This window comes from Serinus canaria, chromosome 6 (assembly GCF_022539315.1).
Source record: "Serinus canaria isolate serCan28SL12 chromosome 6, serCan2020, whole genome shotgun sequence".
Taxonomy (NCBI): domain Eukaryota; kingdom Metazoa; phylum Chordata; class Aves; order Passeriformes; family Fringillidae; genus Serinus; species Serinus canaria.
The window spans coordinates 16,539,418-16,561,708 of NC_066320.1; the positions used below are offsets into that span (position 1 = coordinate 16,539,418).

The 22,291-nt window shown below is 45.2% G+C and overlaps 1 protein-coding gene across 1 annotated transcript; it reads right to left on the reverse strand.

Annotated features, from left to right (window-relative positions):
• Nucleotides 1-981: 981 nt before the first annotated feature.
• Nucleotides 982-22,257, reverse strand: HIF1AN (hypoxia inducible factor 1 subunit alpha inhibitor). Its single transcript, XM_009087700.4, has 9 exons — nt 22,218-22,257; nt 19,977-20,461; nt 18,783-19,033; nt 17,376-17,524; nt 15,547-15,692; nt 14,963-15,069; nt 14,496-14,559; nt 14,158-14,268; nt 982-12,988 (listed from the first exon to the last, which is right to left on the reverse strand). The coding sequence occupies exons 1-9, from the start codon at nt 22,255-22,257 to the stop codon at nt 12,944-12,946; spliced, it is 1,398 nt and encodes a 465-aa protein (XP_009085948.3). The 3' UTR covers nt 982-12,943.
• Nucleotides 22,258-22,291: the final 34 nt, after the last annotated feature.

Consider the following 22,291-nt stretch of genomic DNA (forward strand, 5'->3'; position numbering starts at 1 on the left):
ATTACCTCTAATCCATGTGAAATCCATCTGAAGCATACACTAACCAGAGTGGGGAGCTTTGAGTAGTCCACAGGTCCTGAGGATGAGATTTCATCTAGCACCATGCATACAAGGTTCAAAAGAGGACTTATGGGTGGACAGAGAAGAGGACAGAGAGTAGCAGGGTCTAATGATACCAGTGTACCTAGAAAGGGAAAGCCTTACTGTTCTTTAGTCCTGCCCTTCCCTATGGTAATTGGCTGTTGCATCTCTACCCAAAAGCCAGCAGGTGTGATCTTCTCTCTCAGCTGGCAGGAGGGAAGAGCTGCTGTTCTCAGCAGAAGGCTGACGTGGGTAGGTAGGTAAACTTTGTTGCTCTGGACACCACAGGTACATGGTCTAGGAGACCTCTGCCTCCAGATCCATATGCAGACTGATGAGATCAAGCTGGCAAAGGACAGGGTTTAGTAACCCCTTCTTTCATCTGAGGGAGGGAGACTCAAACCCACTGGGTTGAGTGCTGCAGGAACACGGAAATACCCAAAGAAAGTAGGAAGCTGGCAACAAGCTCCAGCCCATAGTAATAAAGCAGAGAGTAGAACAGGAAGGGAGCTAGTTCAAGCACATGCAGAGTCTTTGAAAAGGGACTAGTCTTGAGAAGAACTTCACATTAAAAACTGACCACAGCAGAGAGCTTTGTGAGTTTCCTGGACAATCTTTGGAGGGCTGGCTTCATCTGACTGTTATAAAGACAGAGGAATTCTGTAGGTAAATGTATCTCTACTCAGTAGTGTTAGACATGCCTCATCAGCTTGATTTCCTAGTTGTACGACTTCCCTATGGTACTTGTGTATCAGAAAGAACAAGAATGCTTATAGATGTAAACACAACTGCCTAAACCAGCAGGTGACACAAGGCAAAAAATACAAGCTTTCTTTCTAATATACCACATTTAAAGAGATAAGATTAAAAGCAAGAATTTCTTAAATGGATAAAACCATATACTGAAAAGAAACTTTATTTAATAACAATTCATTAAAAGCTTCTTCCACTGTTATTTTCACCAGTTTTATACAGACTTGAATATGCAAGTGAGGCAGGCATGTTGTCTTACCAAAGTCCAGCCCTAGGCAGTCTGCTAGATGAAGCCAAGGACACTATTACATGCCTGCCTGTAATCACACCAAAGTTACACTTTGTTAATGACCCAGGTACTTGGGTCTCCATTTGCAGGATTGAATGTTCTCATGGTTGTATATGAACCAGTCTGAAAATTTAAGAACCCCGTACAGAGACCCGAAGAGAACCTACTGCTCTGCTTGCATCAGCTTTGGGCCCCACTGTGTTCCTTGAATTCCTGGAAAGCAGAAATGGCCAAGAAACACTGATTTTGTTTATTTTTATTTCACTTGGGCAGATCTTACTCACAGGTTAGTTTGAGATCATTTCTCCCCAGAGAGCATTGGAATCAGCCAGGCTTTGCTGGGCCAAACTGCCAATATCCTTAGTTTTCCTAGTTGGTGCCCTCTTTACTCTTTCACAAGCTGTTCTCCCATTAATTGCTGTGTAATTTTGTCTCCCAGATCCAGGACCTCAGGGCAGTCAGTAGAGCCACCAAAGCTATATTACCCCTAATATTCAAGCTACTTTCCTATGTCCTTTGGGAAAGATACAGCCAGGTGACACTGACAAGGTTCTTTCCTCCCCCTACTCACAGGTAACTTTTTTTCTGACAGAAAAAGGGGAGTCAGCATATGGCAAGAAAAGAAAAACACCTTTCTGGTACTCCTGTCACTCAGGAAAAAATCATTTTCACAGGCTGGCATGTTCCCTCTAAGTGGTGGGATCAAAGCAACAGGTTTGGAGACAGACACCTTGCTCAGGCAGTGATTCCCATGGTTTTAGATGTGCAAGATCCAAGTGCAGTTCCAGTAGATGACAGAGCTCCTTGGCAAGGTGCAAAATAGTTGCCCTGAGAAAGGATTTGGGCTTCCGTGTTTTCTGCAGTAGCTGCAAAGGTGCTATCCTGGACAGTATAAGCAGATGGAGCCTGAAGGCACAGGAGATGAACAAGACCCAGCTCTCCCTTTCTGGGAGGCCAAGGCAGCCACTGACCTGCAGTGCCTTCGCAGCTCCCGACCTGAGCCAGGCCTGATCCACCTCGCCCATCAGTTCTGCCTCATCAACCACACACAACCTCTTCCAAATGCTGCTGTAAACAGCAGGCTCTTGGAGGGGGCTGGAAGGTGGCAGTGGTAAGTTTCATGAGCCACCTCCTGGCTCTCTCCTCTCCAAGCACAGCCACATTGCCATGTGGAGGAAACCTTTGGCAGCGGTTTTGTGCTGGGAGACAGGGCTTGTTGAGCTTGGCTGAGTAATCCCAGCCACTCCCGTCACTGCAGCTGCATGCATCCTTGTTCTCCCAACCCAAGGATCGCTGCCTCGCTGAATCACCCCATTAAATTGCTAATATCTTATTGTTCTTTAAGATTTTGAAACTTGCTGCGAAACATTTACAGATAATTTTTTTTTTGCCTGCAGTCACTGTGCCTAATGCCCAGTCATTGAGTGCCATATGTGTTTATATGCACTGCAATTTTCCACTTGATTACATTTTACCACAAACACTTTCATCCACTCCGCAAAGACAGCAGCAACACATCCATAATGTTCAGAGCAGCCCAGACAGACAGAGCTCAGACACAAATGTCTCCGCTGGATGGACACTGCAAAATGTGAGATTCTTAAAACCAACTGACCCAGTCTCCAATTCTGAAGTCTCCCAGGGCACAAACAGCTCAGTCACCTAACAGAATTTGCAAAGTTAACGTCATGCTCCAGCTTTCCCATTAAGCACCAGGTGCTGCTTGTAAGTCTGGAACAGCTACACAACATGGACATGCATACCAAAAACCAAGGATATCTCAGATTTTCCAGGAGACAGAGGACAACCCAGGCTGATACAAGGTTGATTAGCACCTGAGTCTGAAAAAAAATCCATTGGGACAGCAACCGCACAGCATGCAGCACAGACAAGTTCTGAAATTAGATCCTGTACCCTGAAAAGTGAAGGCGAGTTCTCATTCAACCTTCAACTAACTGGACATAGTCCAGCTTGTCCATTGTGGGGGATACAACTCCTGATGGCTACACCATCCCATTTGCAACTAGGCAAGTCACCTTGTCACCTCAAATAGCACAAAGCATCCTGGCCAGAAGGTCAACCTCCACCTGGGGACAGGGGTCCCCTTACCTCTACCTGGCTTAGGGCCACATCAGTGCGACCAGGTCAGTCTTCCAGGAGAGGAGAGGCAATATGATCTACACAGCAACATTGGCATCCCTATGTGAGCCAGTTCAGCACAGCACAGAGCAGAGAATGCTGGATCAGCTGCAGCAGCGAGCCAAGCCTCGATAATGCGCTAATGTGGCAATAGTGCTTTTGCTTCTTCAGTCCTGTGATGTCCCACCCTCTCCACTGCCTGGTGTGGACATTCACTGTGGAATGGAAGTGGCAAACATCTTCCATGTAATGATCAACAGCTCTCATTCCATTACCATCCACCTGAGCTGGCACTGCTGACTGGCTCTGCTGACAGACATAAGGCTAGTTTGGTGAGGAAGCTCTTCATGACTCTGGAGACCAAAGAAAGTAGCCTACAACATCCACAAAAGATTTTACATAGAGAAATAGAATAACCTGATATTTCCCTTCCCTCCTGGGTTATCTGGGATAACCTCTGCCTTCAGATCTATGTTCTGCCTTCAGACTGTTTCTTGTGTTATGGCCAAGAAAGAAATGTTACTACCTCTTACTGGATGCAAACTGTCCAGGAACAGGCCAGTTTGCATGTCTGCTGCTAATGAACATCTTTGACCGAACTCATGAGAGCAAATATAACTACCCTACACAAGAAAAGAGGCACTAAAGCTGTTAGTGGTCACTAGTCAGGCAGCCCAAAGCCAGTGTTCCTCACCCTGGACCCATGAGCACAAGTGTGCAGAAAACAAGGCAAATGAGCGAGTCTAGCTGCCAAGAAGGGCCACCACTGTTCTGCCAAGCATTTACAGCCTCTCTTTCAACAACACTGATAAGCACCACCAGCACAAAATCAATATTTACTTGAGAGAAATGCTGGTTGAGAGAAACCCAGCAGTGACCCTGGCAGAGGCCACTCCCAAGACATGGGGTAGCATGTCTGTCTGCTGGAAAGTGCCTGTTAACTCCTCTTTTGTTTGAGACTTCCTACCTTCTAGACATCTGATGCAGTCAGCCCTCAAGGGGCACAGGTGTTTATTCCAGATGAGTTCATTGCCCTCCCTTGGAACTCAGGTTGTATCAGTTTTTAGATCTGTACCTAAAAGGCAACTTTTTTGAGGAGAAAACAAACAACAAGAGGTGTAGGAATGAGATTGTGTTTTTTTCCTTGGCTGCTTCACTGAGCCCATTCAGCCTACTGCTAAAACTCCCATGCCTTTCATGTAGGGCAAGAATTCAAGCTCACATGGCAAATAGTAAGTGGGTCTGAGCTCCCTAGACTCAGTTGGGACCTATCACCTGCCTGGCTGCATCTCACAGAGGAGAAGCTGCATTGAGCTTTGGGGTTTGGCCCTGTGTTGTTGCCTCCCTCCCACTGCAAGATGTGGTGACTTCAAAGCACAGCTCATTCTATCCACCATGTTCCTTTGTCTAATAAAGAGTTGGAACAGTCTCATGCTAGAGCCTTTTATCTGGGATAAGCCTATTAACTCTCTTCTAGGCTCAACTCAAGGCTTATTTGCTTATTTAATGCACAAGACCAGAGAGGATCCCTTGAGTCACTGTATTCAGTCTCCCACCTTATGATACTTGACCACCTTGTCCCAGATCTTTACATCACATTCCATCTGACTTCTAGCCCATCACCAGCAACTTCTTTCTCTCCTTCACAACCTCTTCTGTAAATGTTAGTTACAATCTATTGCCCTTCACAAAGAGTGTCCCTAGACATCCCCAGAGCACCTAAGGAGAATGGTTATTATTACCTCTCATTCCTACTGTGGAGGATATCAGCTTTCATCCATGAGAAGGAAGAGAATAATTCTATACGTACAGCATTCCTCAGTTCCATGCTGAGGGGACAGTGGGTACTGTAAAGCTTGATAACAGCAGATGATAAAATCCTTTTGGGAACATGATGCATCTGATGTACCCTATTTTCATCCTAGTTAGGGATGGGGCATCATCCTAGTTGATGGGGCATTTGCAAGAACAGGTACTATGGCCCAAGAGCTTCTCAGGCTGCAGGTGAATGCAAGGCATCCTCATGGCAACATGACAAGTTCAGGTGAACAATGACAGAGACTCAGAAGCAACTTCCTTCCTGTACATGACAAAAGGGAGTTTCCCAAGAAGACTTCCACATCCATCTGCAAAATCATCTCCATTCTTTTTCCCTTGATGATGTCAGCCTGCTCTTCTTTCTCTTCTGACAGCTTTTCCCTCCAGCCACTCTGTTGGAGGCTGATATGTTCCTGAGAAGCCCGATTTCTTCTCAACTGCCTTTGCACTGAAACCAAGATTTGAAGGGGAGCCTCAGGAGAGGGAGGGAGCAAAGTATGACACATTCAAGCTATAGTGAAATGACATATTCATCACAGCTAATGGGGGCCCACATGGCACCTCAACTGGATGCTGCCCCACTGCCCATCTCCCAGCTGACTCTGCTGGAGTTTCCCCCCTGCTCCCTTCTCCATGTTCCTGACGGTGTCACTCCAAGCGAAGTGGCTGATCTGATTGGCGAGGGAACACGAGGGGTGGCAGAGAAGGTGCTCACAGACATTTCTTGGCTGCCTCAAGGAAATAAAGGCCATCGCTGAGCCTGTCAAAATGATTAATCGCTTACAGAGAATGAGGGGGAGGAGGGAGAGGGAGGGAAAAGGAATGGGAGGAAGGAGAAGAGAAAGACAGATGGGATGGGGAGAGCTATAAACAAATAGCAAAAGCAGGAGACACAGGATTGCTTTTGTGCTGGGGAGGAATTGGAAGCAAGAGGCCCCAGGCTGTGCTTGGAGTGAACTGGTGGCAGATGAATGGGTCCTTCACAGCCCCCAATTCCACTTGGAGGTTTCTTCCTCAGGTGTGCACCACTCCCAAACACAGGCTTAAAGAGCACTAAGGCCTGCTCCACCAGAGCAGTGTCAGACCTGACATCCCAAGTAACGTGCTCCTGTGACACCTCAGTTCTACAAATCTCTGCTGCTCCCATGAGCTGACGGACCAGAAGCTCATTACCTCAAATGCCAAGCAAGGCCTTGCCTCCAGCTCCACAGCCTGTAGTGGCTGGCATTTGACCCAAATACCCACCAGCACCAGTAATTTGCTGCCAGAAGGATTTTAACCCAATGAAACACAGATGGTTGGGAGCAGCTTCTGAATATCAGAGGTCCTGACAAGGGAACTTGCAGCAGAACCAGCCCATTGCCTGTGGTACTAATCTCTTCCACAGAAACTACCTCCTTGGATGCTATTATCACCCCATGTGCCCTCTCTGTGAACATGAGGACTGTCCTTTTATAGAAGTAAACTATTTGACCTCACCCCTTTAGCTGCTTTCAGCTCAGCTCGAGCCCTCACACAGCTCACTGCATGAGGCCAGTACTGCTTAAGCAGCTCAAGGGGCACAGAGCACGCAGCATATCTTGTAACACAGATTACCTACACACAGGAGAGCCTCCCTTCCTGGCTTCCCAAGAGGTTAAGTCACATCCAAAAGTCCTCTCCATCCAGGCATTCAATGGCAAATCCTGAACATTCAGGGAAAAAAAACACACAGCTGACACTGAGACAAAAGTCACATTTGTGCTCCTGCCATCCAGTAGAGTGACATTTCTTACAGAAAGGGCAATGCCCTGCCATGTCAAAGTCTGGGATTGCTCAGGGTTTGCTGCAAGTTTGTTAAGTGAATTCTGACCCCACTGCCTATTACACCCCAACCTTCCCCCTCTACAAAGAGCACGAGGTGCACTCTAAATGTAAACATACATTTTAAGTGTTGTTGTAAATGAGAAGCAGCCTTCCTCTTGTATTCAAGAGGGAATAAAAGTCACTACCTGACATATCTTCCCATCCTAAACAATGTGACCAGTGATTCTCGTAACTTCTGTCATGATGAGCTCTGGATGAAAAACCATGTTAGATCCTGTCCTGAGATCTACTGTTTTCTCTTTCCTGTGGTGAACACTAGCCACGGGAAGAGGCTGAAAATCCAAGCTGCTGTCATTTGTCTGAGCTCAGAGCCAGCTGGGAATGAGACAACATGGCTTCAGCTCTCCCCTTTTGTTCTGGTTTATGGAAAATTTGGGAGAAAACCTCTAAAGAGGTTCCTCTAGAAAGCAGATTCGAGTAAGCCCCTCCCCAAGCCGGTCCAGGAAAATAGTTCCTTGGAGAAAAGTGGATAAAAACTGTTAATTTAACAGGCAAAGCAGAGATGACAAATTCAGAAAGTCCTCTTTGTGGGTAACTTAGATTGGCTCACTCAGTCTGTTATCAGTCCCTGCCGTGCTGGAATGCAGCATCCTGGGCCCGGTGGGCCACAGGTATGAGCTCCCGCTGTTTTATCTTTGTATCTGCTTTGATTTCCAGTCACAAAAAGAATAATCACCCTGATGAAGACTTTCACCTCAAGTAAATGACCCAGCCTTGCAAAGACAGGAACTGCCACTGAAATCAATGGATTCAGTAAGCTTAAGTGTTCAGATGAACCAACCAACATTGTATGTCCCTCAAATAGTTTGTCATGCCCCCTCCCAGGTTAGAGCTGTTTATTTAATCAGAGGCAATGCCTCTTCATGCAAACTATACCAAAGTGTTTAACCTGATGAGACCATGAATGACAGCTGTAGGAAAACCAGGTAACAGATTCCATAGGTACAATAATTTGATCAAAGCTGATAAAACCCAAACAAAAGCATATAGTGGATTGTGAATGACTGGATGATGAGGCAAAACAGCAAATGACAGACACAGAGAAGTCACCACTGCCTTCTTTTCTTTACCTGTCATGCAGTCCATCAGGTTCTTCCTCACTCTTGTAGAAAATGACATTATCAGGAAAAGAGCCTGAAACTGCATTCATGCTGCCTATCCTAAGCTCTCTGCATGCCAGTCAAGGCCCCTACCTGCTCTACTCCATACCACAAACTGCATGCAAGATGGGGAGAAAGGAGACAGAAAATTTAAGACCTTGTTTCTGTGGTGTTTGCTGTCAGTTTGTGGCCAGGCATTGAGATGGAAGTACAAGGTGTCAGTGGGGATGGACTGGTCTCCCAGATATGCTCTCTCCCTTACTAAGTAGGACTGGAAAGATTCTGCCATGCTGTCTTCCTCCCCAAGCTTTCCAAGCCAGACAAAACCCTCTTTGCTGCTCTGTACCTAGGCAGAGATGGCTCTGTGGAGCAACAGGAGCACTTAGTTATGCATCTTGTGGACTTCAGGGTGGCTCTAGTGGCTGCCTCCATTGTTTGTGGGATATTCTCCCCCCTTCCCTCCTTCTAACAAAGATTCTGATTAATGATCGCTCATTCCTAATTGTCAAATTTCTTTTCCTTCATCCTGTGTCTAATCACCAGTGACAGAAGCCATTACGCAAATGAGAGCAGACGACTTCCCACAACTGTTCTCGTTGGTAAAAGCCTTGTAATTTAAAGCTCTGATTTGTAGAGGAAAGCTGCGTTTCCCCAAGGCGTCCGGGCATCTGTTCCACTTACACTCCAAGAGCCTCGACTTCCGCTCCCTCCCCCTACAATTAGTCCTCTGCTTGCAACAAATATTTGACTTTTCGAGGCAGTAATTAGAACTTACTTTGCATTTGTTTGTCACAGTAACAGCATCTTTCCCTTTCTGTCTAGGCAGCAGCAATGCAGAGAAGTGCCCAGGGAAGATGGCTTCAGAGCTTCCAAGGACATTGATGGGAGAGGTGCTTTCTGTTCCGAAACAGGAACAGAAGATGAAGACCAGAAGCAAGAGTGAAGGAAGCTTCTCACACACGAGACAGAAATGCATTTTTCTAAGTGTAGAAACACACGAGCAAAGGCAATACCTCTGCTGCAATTGCTGCTCTGCTTCCAGGGCTGAGACCATGCATTAACAAAGGCCTGCCAAGAGATTGCTGAGACCCTGAGAGCACTAGCCCCATTCTAGGGCTTTAAAGGACAGTTGGTTGGGTTCAAGATCAGCTTGGTCATTGATAAGAGCTGTTGCAAACAAAAGTCTCTGCCCAGGCCTGCTCCTCTCTCTCTCAAGAGCTGCTTTGATGCCAAGGGTGACCCCTTGCCCCCAGCTGAGTTAGACTGCACTGCAGCTGTGTCTGATACCTCCTCAGCTCAGGCCTAATCCTCACCACTTGGCTTTGCCTTGGACCTGATTTATCACTCCAAATATCCCTAAGCTGAGCATGACCCTCATCAATAAGGGGGTGAACAAGTGGATCAGTTCAAAAACCCATGTGCCTCTCTTTACACAGGAAAGATTCTGCAGCTATGATTTACAAGGATTAAGACTTCTCAGAAGAAGAATCCCACTTTCTAAGGAGCAGGGAAATGAGGAGAAAAAGGAAAAAAAGGGAGAAGAAAGGTATTAAGGGACCTAAGTTAATAAAAGAAAACAAGAAAAAGATTCTAAGTACAAGTGAAAAATCTTGGCCTCTGACCTAGTTTTCAAATGACATGGTTCTCATCCCTCAGTTTCCTCTGCTCTTTGCACAACCTAAACATTTCTGAGCTTTGTGATGCCACCTGTACATTATCCAAGAGGCAATGCAGAGCTGAAAGGATCAGACACAGCAGATCACAAAGTCCAGCGGAACACAAGCAGGGGTGTTCAGAGATGATCCCAGCAGGCACAGCAGGGAAGGGTGAACACCCACAGTCAGACTTCCTGCTCTTGGCTTTCCTACTTCCTTCACATTCGCCCTGTCCCCCAAGGGTGTGAGGACAGTGCCATTTGCAGTGGCCCAGCCTGAGGCATCTCTCTCTCCCACAATGCCAACATCCCTCACCTACTATTCAACTCTTCCCTATTTTACTACATCTTAGCTATTTGTTCAGAATTAGTCAACATTTCACCAATGGTTAGGTTTCAAAATTGCTGTAGAGTTAATATTACTGTAAAATAACTTCTGTTGACTAGGTAGAGAGGACTCTGTCTCCCAAGGCTGCTAACATACAGCACAGGTACACACAGGAAGCTTCCCCCCAAAATCTCCAGGACAATTAATTGAGTTCATCAGGCCTGCTTGTGTAGTTTGCTCCATCATCCAGAGTACGGTTACACCATTCAGGTCAGCAGGGAGGGGAGTTTTTCCCTTCCCACCAATACTTCTTCTTGACAGGGCACAAGCACACCATCTTATTCCCAGCTTTCCTTTCAGGCTTCTGGAAGTAGTATGGAGAAAGTTGTGAAGACACATAATAAAGCAATTGGTATTGCTGTTTTGAAAGCAATTCTGGAGACCAACAGCCTTCACCAGTGAAGAACACGAGTGGAGTTGTCAGACCGAAAAGTAGATTTACACACACATGCCCTTAGAGAGCTCTTCTACACGGACACTCACAAAATAAAAGCCACACCGTTCTGTTGTTCAACATTGGTTGTATTTAAGAACTACACTTCAGAAGGTACCATGTGTTTGTCACACCCCACCCCCTGCACACACACCCCTAGCAGAGAACACACAGCTTCCCAATACCATGGCAAGGGGCATTGAAAGCACAAGGTGAAAAGGGTAGGGGGAGGGAGTCAGTCCATCAGTGCATTGTAAATGAGCTTTCACAAAGTCAAGTGCAGCAAAACCGGTTCAGACACTTTAAAAGTTAGACCTTTGGCAAATAAAAGAAAAAAAAAGGATCCTAAAAGTTCCGTAAGTACCATTCTCTCTCCACATGGGATATGAACTCCCACCCTGAGCTTCAAGAATTGATGGCGTCTAACAAGCAGTACTGAAGACTACCATGTGCTGAATAAATAGCACAGAAATGGGATTTAATTTGACCATCTTTCAACGAAGGGCATGTGACCAAGATTCCTGGGAAGGCCTTGCTTTTGGCCAGTCAGAAGGTTCTTCCCCAGCTGTCCAAAGGCTGAGCATTGATAAGCATCCAGCAGAGTGACCTTCATCTGGATCTAACCACAGCTCTGGAGAGCCTGCAACATGGCAGTCAGACTACTCATGACACACGTTTCTTGAACAAGGACCCTGTAGCTGCCAATTAAACTTCATTTATTCTGACCAGCAAAGCAGCCAGAAAACTTGCCTCAGGACCTCCTGTTTGAGAAGCCTTTCACTTTTGTGAAAGACAAGCCCACTGCAAGTGGTGTATGAACTGTCCCAGCAAAAGATGGGACCTGAGACCAAAGATCACTTCTCAAATAGCATGTTACACTTTTGTCAGAGCCCACATAAGAACAAGCCCAGCACAACAGGGGAAACACTGTGAAGTCTCAACAAAACAAATTCTACTCTTTCTGGGATGAGATACATGGGCTATGAAACAGCTTCTCCCACCTCTAGCTTTTGGAACCCATTACAACCACATCAAAAGTACAAGACCTTTGCACCGCCCCCCAAACCAGGGACAGCAGTGCAGCACACCTCAGGGAAAAAGCCAGCTTCCACATGAGCCTAAGGCTTCTGCATGGAAGAAGAGAAGGAGGAAAGCAAAGTTATTTTTCAGAGTGATTACTGAGGACTCAAACAGAGGCTTATCTGGTTCCTGTGCTCTGGTCTTGTCACTTCCCAGTCTGCCATGTCAAGTCCCGGAACACAAAAAGGATCAAGATAACCTTAATCACATTTAAACAAAAAGCCCTGAACTCTTTCACATGACTGTACAAGGAAGAGAACCACACACTGGCATAGATTTAACTGATGGACAGGAGCCACACAAAATCACACAAACGTGCGCACCTGTGCGCAGCCACACACACTTGAGTTCTTGCAGTTTCAGTAAAAAGGGCACTTTCCTGCGTTAGTCTCAGGAGCCAGCACCCTGCTGGGGAGAAGCGAGGCTCTCTACCTATCTGACACTGTGTTTCAACAGTTGAGCTCAGCATCCCTTGGAAATTTAATTTAAAAATGTGGCTTAATCATTCAAGACTTGGAGAGTGCCCTGGCATTTATGCATCTCCCTTCATAATGCTACATCCCCTCTTAACCACACTGCAGCTTCAAAAGAGCAGGAGAGAAGCCTACACTCCCCAGAAAAAGCTGTCAGAAAGGAGATTTATCTAGACTTATACAAGAAGATGTTATTTGGACAGCGTAAGATTTGGTGCTCACACACTAGATAAATTCATTCTGATCTCTACCCTGTACTACATCTAAAGCATAGATGTCTTAGGTTGAAGGAACTGGATCATTTGTCCAGTTGCTCAACACACACAGGCCATCTCACATGTTTGTTTCCATTAATACAAAAAGGTGCCAGAGTTGAGCAGGGACAGGTCCTCTAACAACAGAGGACTGTGAAAACTAACATTTCCCACCTTATATCCACTGCCGCCACCAACACACAAACCCAGCCAAGAGGTCCAAACCCCGTGAGGCTGAGGAAACAATATTGCTCCTCATTATCCTCCAAGCTCTTCTTCATATGCCTGAAAATCCTGAAGTAACACATCCAAGTGCCAGAAGCCATGCTCCTTGTTGTGGCAAACAGGGCAGAGGGAAGAAAATAAACAAGTTAGTGAGCATGAATCCAGCTTCCAGTAAGTGCAGACTCTTTCTTGGGAGATTCAGTTAGATGAGAGTGGAGGATGAATAGGGTACTAATGGTTTTGCAGTTCCAGTAGCCCCTTTATTGTAGAGGGGCCGGGATAGGCCAGGAAACCCATCAGTCTGTTAAGTGCTGCGTGCAATACTAGCGCTCAGTATCTTCCATTGCTTGTGAACAAAGCAGCTCCAACATCAGCCAGGGGCACCAGGCATTAGTCATATCGGCCCTTAATCATCATATTCAACAAGGGACCCACCTGTTCAAAGCAAAAAATGGTCATTAGCCAGGACAGAACTGGCAGCACAGAGCCTGCTTCCTCTGCCTCACAAAGCCCAAGATACACCCAATCACTTTCAAAGAAAGTGTTTCTCTCATATTTTCTAGAAAAACACTGGGGCACACATGAACACATTCTTAAAATACCCTACCAAAACTGCAGAGTTCTCTGCGACACCTGACTTCAGGTGACACCAAAACATTCCATCCAGAGTGGATACATGCCTGAAACATTTTCACTTCCCACCTAAGCTTTGTGATTTCTAAGTAGAGCTATTAAAGGGAATCAATAGTCATCACGGGTTGCTTTTTTCAGGGAGAGAAGGAACATTCTCACTCATTGAATCCCCTCTGGTCCTTGGTGTCAGCGAGGCGGGGGGACAACAACTGATGATATTGCTAAGGGTTTTTTTTTCAGTCAAGACCACTCCCACATCTCAGGACTGTGTAATCAGGGAGGGAAGTTCAGAATGCCATGGCAGTAAAATAATCTCAGGAGAGAGGCTAAAGAGGAGTTTTTGCACAGTGGTAAGGATTACAGACCATGAAAGCATTTCTATCCTTATCCTGCATCTCCACTTTCAGATGATCAGATTTTCAAAGGCATACTCTTAGTACCTCAGTCTGTTTAGACTTAGTACCTCAGGGTTGTTTGGTTTTGTTTTTATATACCAGATAGCTAAGACTGCAAAGAATTCAGAGATAAGCAAGAGACTGTTAAAGATGAAGCACATGACTTAATAGAGGAGATTTCTGTAATTTAAGAGACTGAGATTCAACAGGTGAAACAGTTTCAATTTTTTTAAATTATCATTGCTGCACAGAAGACTAAGGAGTTTTTGGGAACAACATTTTGCTGTAAGTGCCCAATACAAGAACAACTACTTCATTGTTTGTAGTGGTCCTTTCCAGAATTATAATTTTAAGAGCTTGTGTTTTTGTAAGCAAATGACCTTCTGAAGACTGCAGGAAGAATCAGCAAAAGAGCAATCCTGCTTTCCCACCCTCACTGTGGCACCTAGAGAGCCAAGTAGCTGTCATCTCAAGTTTTGCATTATGCCTTCCTAGAGAGCCAAGCAGCCGTCGTCTCAAGTTTTGCATTATGCCTTAATCATTTCAACAGTAGTGACCAGATGGTTCTTTCCATACCTCTTGTGGATTTCCTAAGGCTTCTCCCAGCATCTTCTCAATGTTCCTCATTATTGCCACTTTCTGATGAGCCTTTAAGGGATACTCAATTCTCTTTGGGGTTGGGGCACCCTGAAATATCAAAAAGAACTCATTTGCATGCTTCCTGTATTGGCAGCTTATTCCACTGTACCCCAATCACCCGGTTCTTCACACACACAACTCTGAAGAGGAAAAAGTAGCTTCCAGAAGCAAAGGATTTAGTGCCACGAAGTTCTCATATTGACAATGTGTGCCAATATATCTCTACCTGAAAAAATCATCTGAGATGGAGCTATCCAAGCTGTGCTTGTACTCACCTTGTACCAGAAGTTCACAGTGATGGTAATCCCCCCATTCAGGAGAGACTCAATGTGGTGCCACCTGCATGGAAATCACATAAAAAAAAAAAAAAAGAAAAGAAACTATTGCTGTAGCTTATAGTGAAATACCTTGGATGATGAGTTCAGACAGCACTAGACAAGCCTGGCCCTATACCTCCTGCATCAAGACCTCAAAACTTCTGGAAAGCTCTCATTATTTAAATATAGATCCTTTCCTCACACATGTTAGTGAGTACATGTACAATTAAAGTGGTGTCAGGGAGAATTCCTATTCCCATCCAACAGACAGGAATTAGAAGCATACTGGCCCAAGATATCACAGAAAATATCACAGTTGCTGGAGAATTAACAACAAAATACTCTTAAGAGCCAACCCAACACTAAGCAGAAAACATTTTAAACCTCTGTTTTTTATCACAGTGCAGTCCTGCCATCCTTCTTACCAGTACATAGGTATGTACAGCACATCCCCAGGACCCACTACCGTCTCATAGCCAACCACATTCCGGAAGTTTGGAAACTTCTCATAGTCAGGATTGTCAAAGTCCACCTAATAGGAGAAAACATTAAGAAACTCAGAAGAATTTCCTGCAATGACAATCTTCATTATTGGCTCTCAGTGTCAAATCATCCTGGTCTTCCTTACATGGCTTTTACATTTCCATTTGTATCTTAACTTTATTGTGAGGTCCTGCAAGTACCTCCAAGTACCATATAGGTAGGAATCTTGCAATTTGTCTGTCAACAAATCTGTGTTTGACCAAGTGATCAATGAAACAGAACAGAGGAGGTAGCACCTGCAGACCCGTTGTGTATCAGTAAGAAGGTGTTTATGGCCCTAGCACTTGCGAGTCAGAACCAGACACAAACAGAAAACCACCAATGCATTCCCCACTTAACAAAACTGAGCAGAGGTTTTGCAAAAGCTCAGTGTTTTGCAGCTTTAACTCCAGTGCAGCGTCCTCCCACCTAGCATCTTTACAAATGCCCATTTTTGGCATGGAGCATAGAACAGATCTACTCTCACCTGGCTCTGTCTGTCACATGGATGGTGCACAGGATAAGGGTAGAGGCATTCAAACTGATCAGGAGGAAACAGGATACACCTCTTGTAACCCTTAATCTGAGCAAAGAAGTTCTGTTGCTCATCATAATGAGCTGGTGTCACATTCCCTATGCAGAGAGAAAAGAAAATCAAGACACTCTGAGGTATGAAAGAGATTAAAGTTATATTCTTTGCTGAAGACAGATAATATACTCCCACATATTCAGCAACTAAACAAGGAAAATGACAATAGGAATGTTACAAACACCCTATCATCAGCCTTTATTGAGGAGCTGCTACTCCACTTAATTTCCATTCTAAATCCATACTCAGCAATTTATGCTCTACAGGATTAGGATTTCCAGCTTGTTCCAATGAAGAGCAGATGCTGAATGTTGATAGGAAGCTTTTTCATAAAACACTTTGTTTAAATGACAAGTTGTGGAACAGACTGTAAAAGATTATTAGTCTAGAAAAAAGGAGTTCAGTGGTCAGATTTGAAAAAAAGTCCCAGAACTTTTTCAAGAAAACAACTAAACAATCTCTGTCAATGGAGCTCCCAATGGTACCCGCTCAAGTCTGATTAACAGTGCTTGACTGTTGCCACTAGATCTTAAATTTAATCAAATATTTAAATACAGTGGGCTGTTTTGTACGCCTCACAACAGTTTTTCAGACTAGTATCTCCCAATTCAGATATTACTCTCTTGGCCTGCAAGAATTAAGCTAACAGTTAACCCCATAACTTCATTAAATAGATCATATGATCAAATGCTGCTCTAAAGACATTATTTTTTCTAGCAAATGCTGGCTCAAGACAATTCCTTGGTTCTTGTGCTAACCTGTTAATAGGATCTCAGTGACTATATAGCCTGTAAGGAAGTGTTGGTCCACTGATTTTTTATTATGTTCTCTGAGCTAGTAAAACAAGCGGCAAAGACAAACTACGGTAGGTTGAGTATGACTTGGTGCAAAGACAAAAAAACCATCCAAGCTGTGTAACTGAACAATTATAATTGGATATGTTGGCCACACTGATTATAGGCTCTCTCACTTCACAGAACAGCGTACATTTCTTCCCCTGTTATTGAGATTACTTTCTAAAAGAATGTTCTCCTTGTCAACAGCCTAGTGGTTCCTCTGTCTTCTAAGGCACCAGCCTCTAAGTCACGCTCCACATGAATTTGGAATTCTCTTCTATCCAAATACTTTTAGAATTCACCCATCTTCAAATTTCCCACTGTCCTCTAGCCTTTCAAGAAAAAAAAAAAAAAAAAACAGGTCTTAATCAAAAGAGAATTCCTCCTCACAGTGTACTAGCTCAAATCAGAAAAAAAGGCTTCACAAAATAATCAGATTTCCTCCTGGTTAGCATTGGACATACTCAGAAAACACCAGAAATCTAACACTGTTCAAGTTGCAAACCTTTCTGCATTTTGAATCTGCAGGATTCAAGCTTTTTAAATCTACAGTGCCTGAAGCATGCAAACAGTAAAAAGATCTCAGGATATGATTATCAGTTACTAGAACAGTCCCATCAGCATCACACAGAGCCTTTCCATGAGCACATTACATTCAGGCATTCACAGTACATCCCTGGCAAAATACAGACTATTCCTTTTTTTGTTTCTTCTTTATAACCCAAGCTGAGGTGTGACAACAGTTTCTTCCCAGCAAAGCTTTGCACTACCTCCTCTAAAGGAACACATAGATCTAGGGGAAAATCCATTTGAAAGGTCTTCTGGAACTGAAATACAGAACTGCTGATGCAATCTTCTCCCTTTCTCCTTCAGTCTGAGGAAGCTTTTTACCTTCCATGCCAATAAGAAGCAAGTTAGAAGTCAGTTGACCCCAGCCACGTTTCCCTTGCTGCTTGTTAATCCAGTTCCAGTTGAAGCCAAGGAAATCCACTACAATCTTCCTTCCAACTGTGTCATTCAATGTTTGCTGTAGATATAGCCTGAATTGTCCAAGAGAGAAAGCAGAAATCAAGTATTAAACTTTGTCATGAGCACAGACGTACTCTGTCTCTTCAGAAAGATTTCAAAACAGAGAAGTACTTCTAAGAGATTCTGTTCTATCTCTACACAGCTTCAACACCTGTTGAAGGAAACAGTTTCAAAACATCCACAAACTTTGCTGTAAGGTTTCCCAGTACACAAGAGAACGGATCTCAGTTCAACTTGAACAATTACAAGGGAAAAACATAATTTTAAGGAAGAACAACCCTCTCACAGGGCAGGAGGAGGAAACTCTAAACAGACTGGACATTATCAAATATCAAATATGTTCACATCTAATCCCTAGATGAATGCCACCCCTCTAACTCACTTGCAATATCAGTTACCTCTTCTAGCAGAAGTACATGAGGGAAAAAGAGGGCTCAGAAGAGCCTACACATTTCAGTATCAAGTTACTTAAAGCCATGTTTACATTTAGATGTAGAGGATCAGAGGAATCTAACATCTGTACCAACAATCACAGTGTTACAGACTGCTGTCTGTATGCTGGAAGAAAACACATTTTTAAGAGCAAAGACTGACTTCTCCCTTGGAAAAAGCATACCCAAAGCTGAGAAAGAAGAGAAAGGCACAGACGACAAGTGGGAATGGGTACAGTGTTGATTCCAATTAAGACACAATTAAGCATCTGTAATTCCTTTTAGAGGGCTGTGACTGAAAACACTAAGGGTTTAAGTACAGCTGCTGCCAGTTATATTCCATGTCCAGCTGAAGCTCCTCTCAGTGACCTACAGCACTGCTATTGGCACGGGCCATCACCCCCAGTACACAGCACATGCACAACCTAGCCTATATTTCCAAAGAGGGTTAGCTCCAGCTACCTTGGGATTCTGTGGGAAAGCCTGAACGCCACAGCCTATACCTTTACATCAGACACCAATACCACAGCCTGCCAAAAAAAAAGTGAAGCTTAATTCTTTCTCTGTACAAACCCCGCCTCACACAGAGGAGGAAAAAAATAAATAAATTCCCACAGCCAGTGTGAACAGTTTGTTTGGCATGATTTTTCTAATAAGGTAACAAGGCTAGTGTCAACTAGAAGCCCTGCAGGAAAAGCAGGATTATTAACAAGAAACAAAAAAAAAAAATTCCAAAAAGTTCAGGACACTTTAATCATCAACACCCACTGAAGAGAAACTTAGCTTCTACTTAGGTCTGAAGAAACAGAGAAACCTCCACACTCCACTTATCACTTACCTCTCAGCACTCCCTTTTTGTTGTATTTCTTTGAGTCTGTCCACAAACTCAGCAAACTTCATTTCTTCCCTACTTGACTTGGGTTTGAAGTTCTTAAAATTGGCCATTTTTTTCTCATCATAGTACAAAAACTTGTGTGTGCTGGCACTATACACTGAGAAGTCCCCATTGCCAATGTTTTCCTGGAGGTAGTCCAGGTCCCATTTCAGAGCAGGATAAACCAGATTTGTATCTGTCAGCACCACTGGCTCCTGGAGAGAAACAGGAAGTTTATTGATTCAAAGACCTCTTGAACTTAAGAACAAACACATTCATTATTGCACCCACAAAAACTCCCTTTCAAATGGGGAAAAGACATTTGAAGTAATCATATATCCTGTTCTGGGGAGAAAACCAAGCAAGACATGATAGAAATTTTAAGAAAGGGGTGGCCTGGGGCTACAGTAAGCTCCTGGTAGCAATGGGACGACAGACTGCACTATCTACTTAGCCAATCTCTATCAGCAAGGTTAGACAAACACAAGCTGGCAACACTTCTGGGCCTGCTTGGTCCTGCCACGTAGCCAGGAGACACAGTAGATTCTGGCTGGTCGCTTCCAGCCTCAGCTCTGAAGGGGTAAGTGCCAGCAAAAAGATCCCTCTGAATCCAGAAACAGAACCCATCTCTTTTCTCAGAGGACTGCAAATAACCCTCATCAAAAACTGATCATCTCTTCTACAGCAAAAAAAGAACCTTTACAAAAGGAAGACAAAGTACATCACCTATCTCCTCAACTACCAACAGTAAGCAACCTAACCAAGGCAGCACTGTGTTCCCAAGCTGTGCATACACAACTTTTTGCAGACTTTCCTTAAAAAACCCAACCACCGAACCTACCAAAAGGAGACTGAGCTGGTACAGAACCAATAGGAGAGCCACCACTGCAAAGGAACCTTTACATCTGTGGTCGCGGGCACTTAGAAAACAATCAATATGTGCCCAGGGGTTTACACAACGTTCCCACGACTTCCATCCCGACAACAAACGGCTTAAAACAAACGCTTCCTATGAATTTCACAACTCAAGACTGTAGCATCGAAGAAAAATGTCCACTACAGCAGAGGAACGGGACAGCGGCTACAACAGAGCCCGCGCGGTACCCAGGACGGACAGGGCCGGGATGAGGAGGTGACTGCGCCCGGGACCCCCCTCACCTCGTTCTCGATGAGCTCCTCGGCGCGGGGGTCGCTGTGGCTGAGCCGCGGGATGGGCCGCGTCTCGAAGGAGTAGCGGCGGAACTGGGAGTCGCTCCAGCCGGGCCCTGCTGCCACTGTCGGGCCGTCCCGGCAACCCGCGGCGGCCGCCGAGGAGGAGCAGGAGGAAGAAGAGGAGGAGGAAGAAGAAGAAGAAGAGGAAGAGGAGGAGGAGGAGGACGAGGCCGCCGCCATCGCCGCCTCCACCGGAGAACCCGTACCTAGGAAGGCGGAAGCGGAAGCTGCGCACCCATGGCAACGCCGGAAGCCGAGGGCAAAGGCGGAGGGCAGAGGACATGGAGAGAGAGGGGGAGAGGGAGGGAGGACGGTAGGCGGCAGCGCCCCCTCGTGGGCGGAGGCGGCAGGGCTCCGCTGCCCTTGGCCTGGGTCTCTCTCCGAGGCTCCCGGACCCCGCTGGGCGCTGGGAGCGCAGCAGGCAGGACCCGCTGCAGAAAACAGCAAGGATCGGCTCTGCAGCCTCCTGGCCGGGCCCCTGCCGCCCCCGGCCGTTCAGCCGACAGCCCCTTGCCCTGAAAGGCGGCGAGCGGGCGCCAGCGCTGCCCTCGGGCATTTCCATTGCCCCAACGAAACAGCACCGCCCGCTGCCTCTGTCCGGCCGCAGGCAATGCGCTGCGGAGCTCTGCGCCTGAAAACGAACTCGTTAATTAACACTTGCTACCAAAACAAAATGTAGCACTGCCTGGTGCAACTGACACCCAGCTTGTGATGGCGGCTACATCATTTTAGCAGGATTTCATGAACTGTGTGACTGAAGCTGGAGCTGTTGAATTATTTTCTTATTGCATGTTTATTTAGTGAGACAAAGTCTACCTTTGGCTTTTAATCTGCAAACAGCAAGAATGATGATCGCTATTTCCCATGAATGTGCGCCACATTAGGCATCATCTCTGGAGAAGATTTTGGTCTCTGGCATAGATTGGTTTCCATCCTACAGTAGCTGGGATTTGTCCTGCTTGCACAAAACTTAGCCTTCATGAGAATAATACAATTTCCCTTTGTCCTTCCAAAATTTATTAATAGACTTAGTTTCTGAGAAAATGAATGTCCTCTCACGTTTTAAATCTACATAATTTCTGCTGTACAGGTTAACAACATTTTTTACAGTGTATTTGAAAATATATTTGGGTTCTTAGGAAACTTGAAACACAACTGTGGAAACTCAAACATAATTCAGAAAATAAATACCCAGTGGTGAAGAGCCGATGTAAGAAGTAGCTGACCACAGTCCAAGCCCGCAGTGCGGCCTGAGCCCAAGTCAACGGGAACCAAGGTCCCCACTTCCAGTGCTGTCCCCACAGCTCTCTGGGCTGTAGAGGTGGGACAGGCACCAAATGCTGCTCCATGGAAAACAGCAGCAGCATCTGCACTGGAAGGCTGGGCTCTGAGTTAATAACTTTATTAGATAACTGAGTAACTTCACTGCATATTCGTTTGTAAGAGAGTTGGCTGAATTAAGATACCAACCCTAAAATTACATCAATAGGCCTTTCTTTGAGATAAGTGAAAGGATCCTGTTCTTTATCTGCAACAAAGCCCCCATCTCAGGCATGGTGTATCTCAGATATAGTTTTGTGGTTCATCACTATCTTCATTCAATTCTTAGGTTTAAAATTAATGTTGTTATTAGAAGGAATGGCTTTAATGACAAACTGTCTGTGATAGTTTTTGAGTTGCAAAGCTTTATAATGTAAATCGTTATAGAGCCATTACCCATTATGGCTGATGTGAATAACTGAAGGAAAATGAGTTCAACTACCACAGAGTTTACATAATGAAGTAAACTGCAAAATCCTTTAATGCTCGTATTGATTTTATTTACAATAATACATTGCTTACATTTGAAGAATCACATTGCTAAATTAACATGCCATTTCTGCTGTCCACCTTCCTGTGGCTCCATGGAGACAAGATGATTACATTTGGCTATTGACTTTAATAATACTGATACTGATACAAAGAAGGCGATTTGCATAACGCCGCACGGCGTCGATCCGATTGAGCATCGATCCGGCCTCCGCAGGAGGCTCCCCGCGTCTGGAAGGCAGTTCCTGCCATACATTCCCGTTGCCCCGCTTCAGAAGGTGACAGACAAAGCGAAATATCGCACCGCTGCCTTTTCCGTCCATTGACCCCCGCATTGCACCCGCGGCCCATTAACTCCTGTCCCGGAGGGGCCGGTACCAGCGGCGGCCCCGCCCCCCCCGCCCCGAGCCCCGCCCATCCCGCCCCTGAGGGCTGGCCCCGCCCTGCCCCGC

Excerpts from the sequence above, each read along its gene's own strand:
- HIF1AN (XM_009087700.4), bottom strand. The coding sequence starts at position 22,257 with ATGGGCGGGGCTCGGGGCGGGGGGGGCGGGGCCGCCGCTG. Across the intron at positions 20,462-22,217 it reads GGGGGGCGGGGCCGCCGCTG|CGGGTCCTGCCTGCTGCGCT; the intron begins GTACCGGCCCCT and ends TGTTTTCTGCAG. Across the intron at positions 14,269-14,495 it reads CTGTGAACTTCTGGTACAAG|GGTGCCCCAACCCCAAAGAG; the intron begins GTGAGTACAAGC and ends TTGATATTTCAG.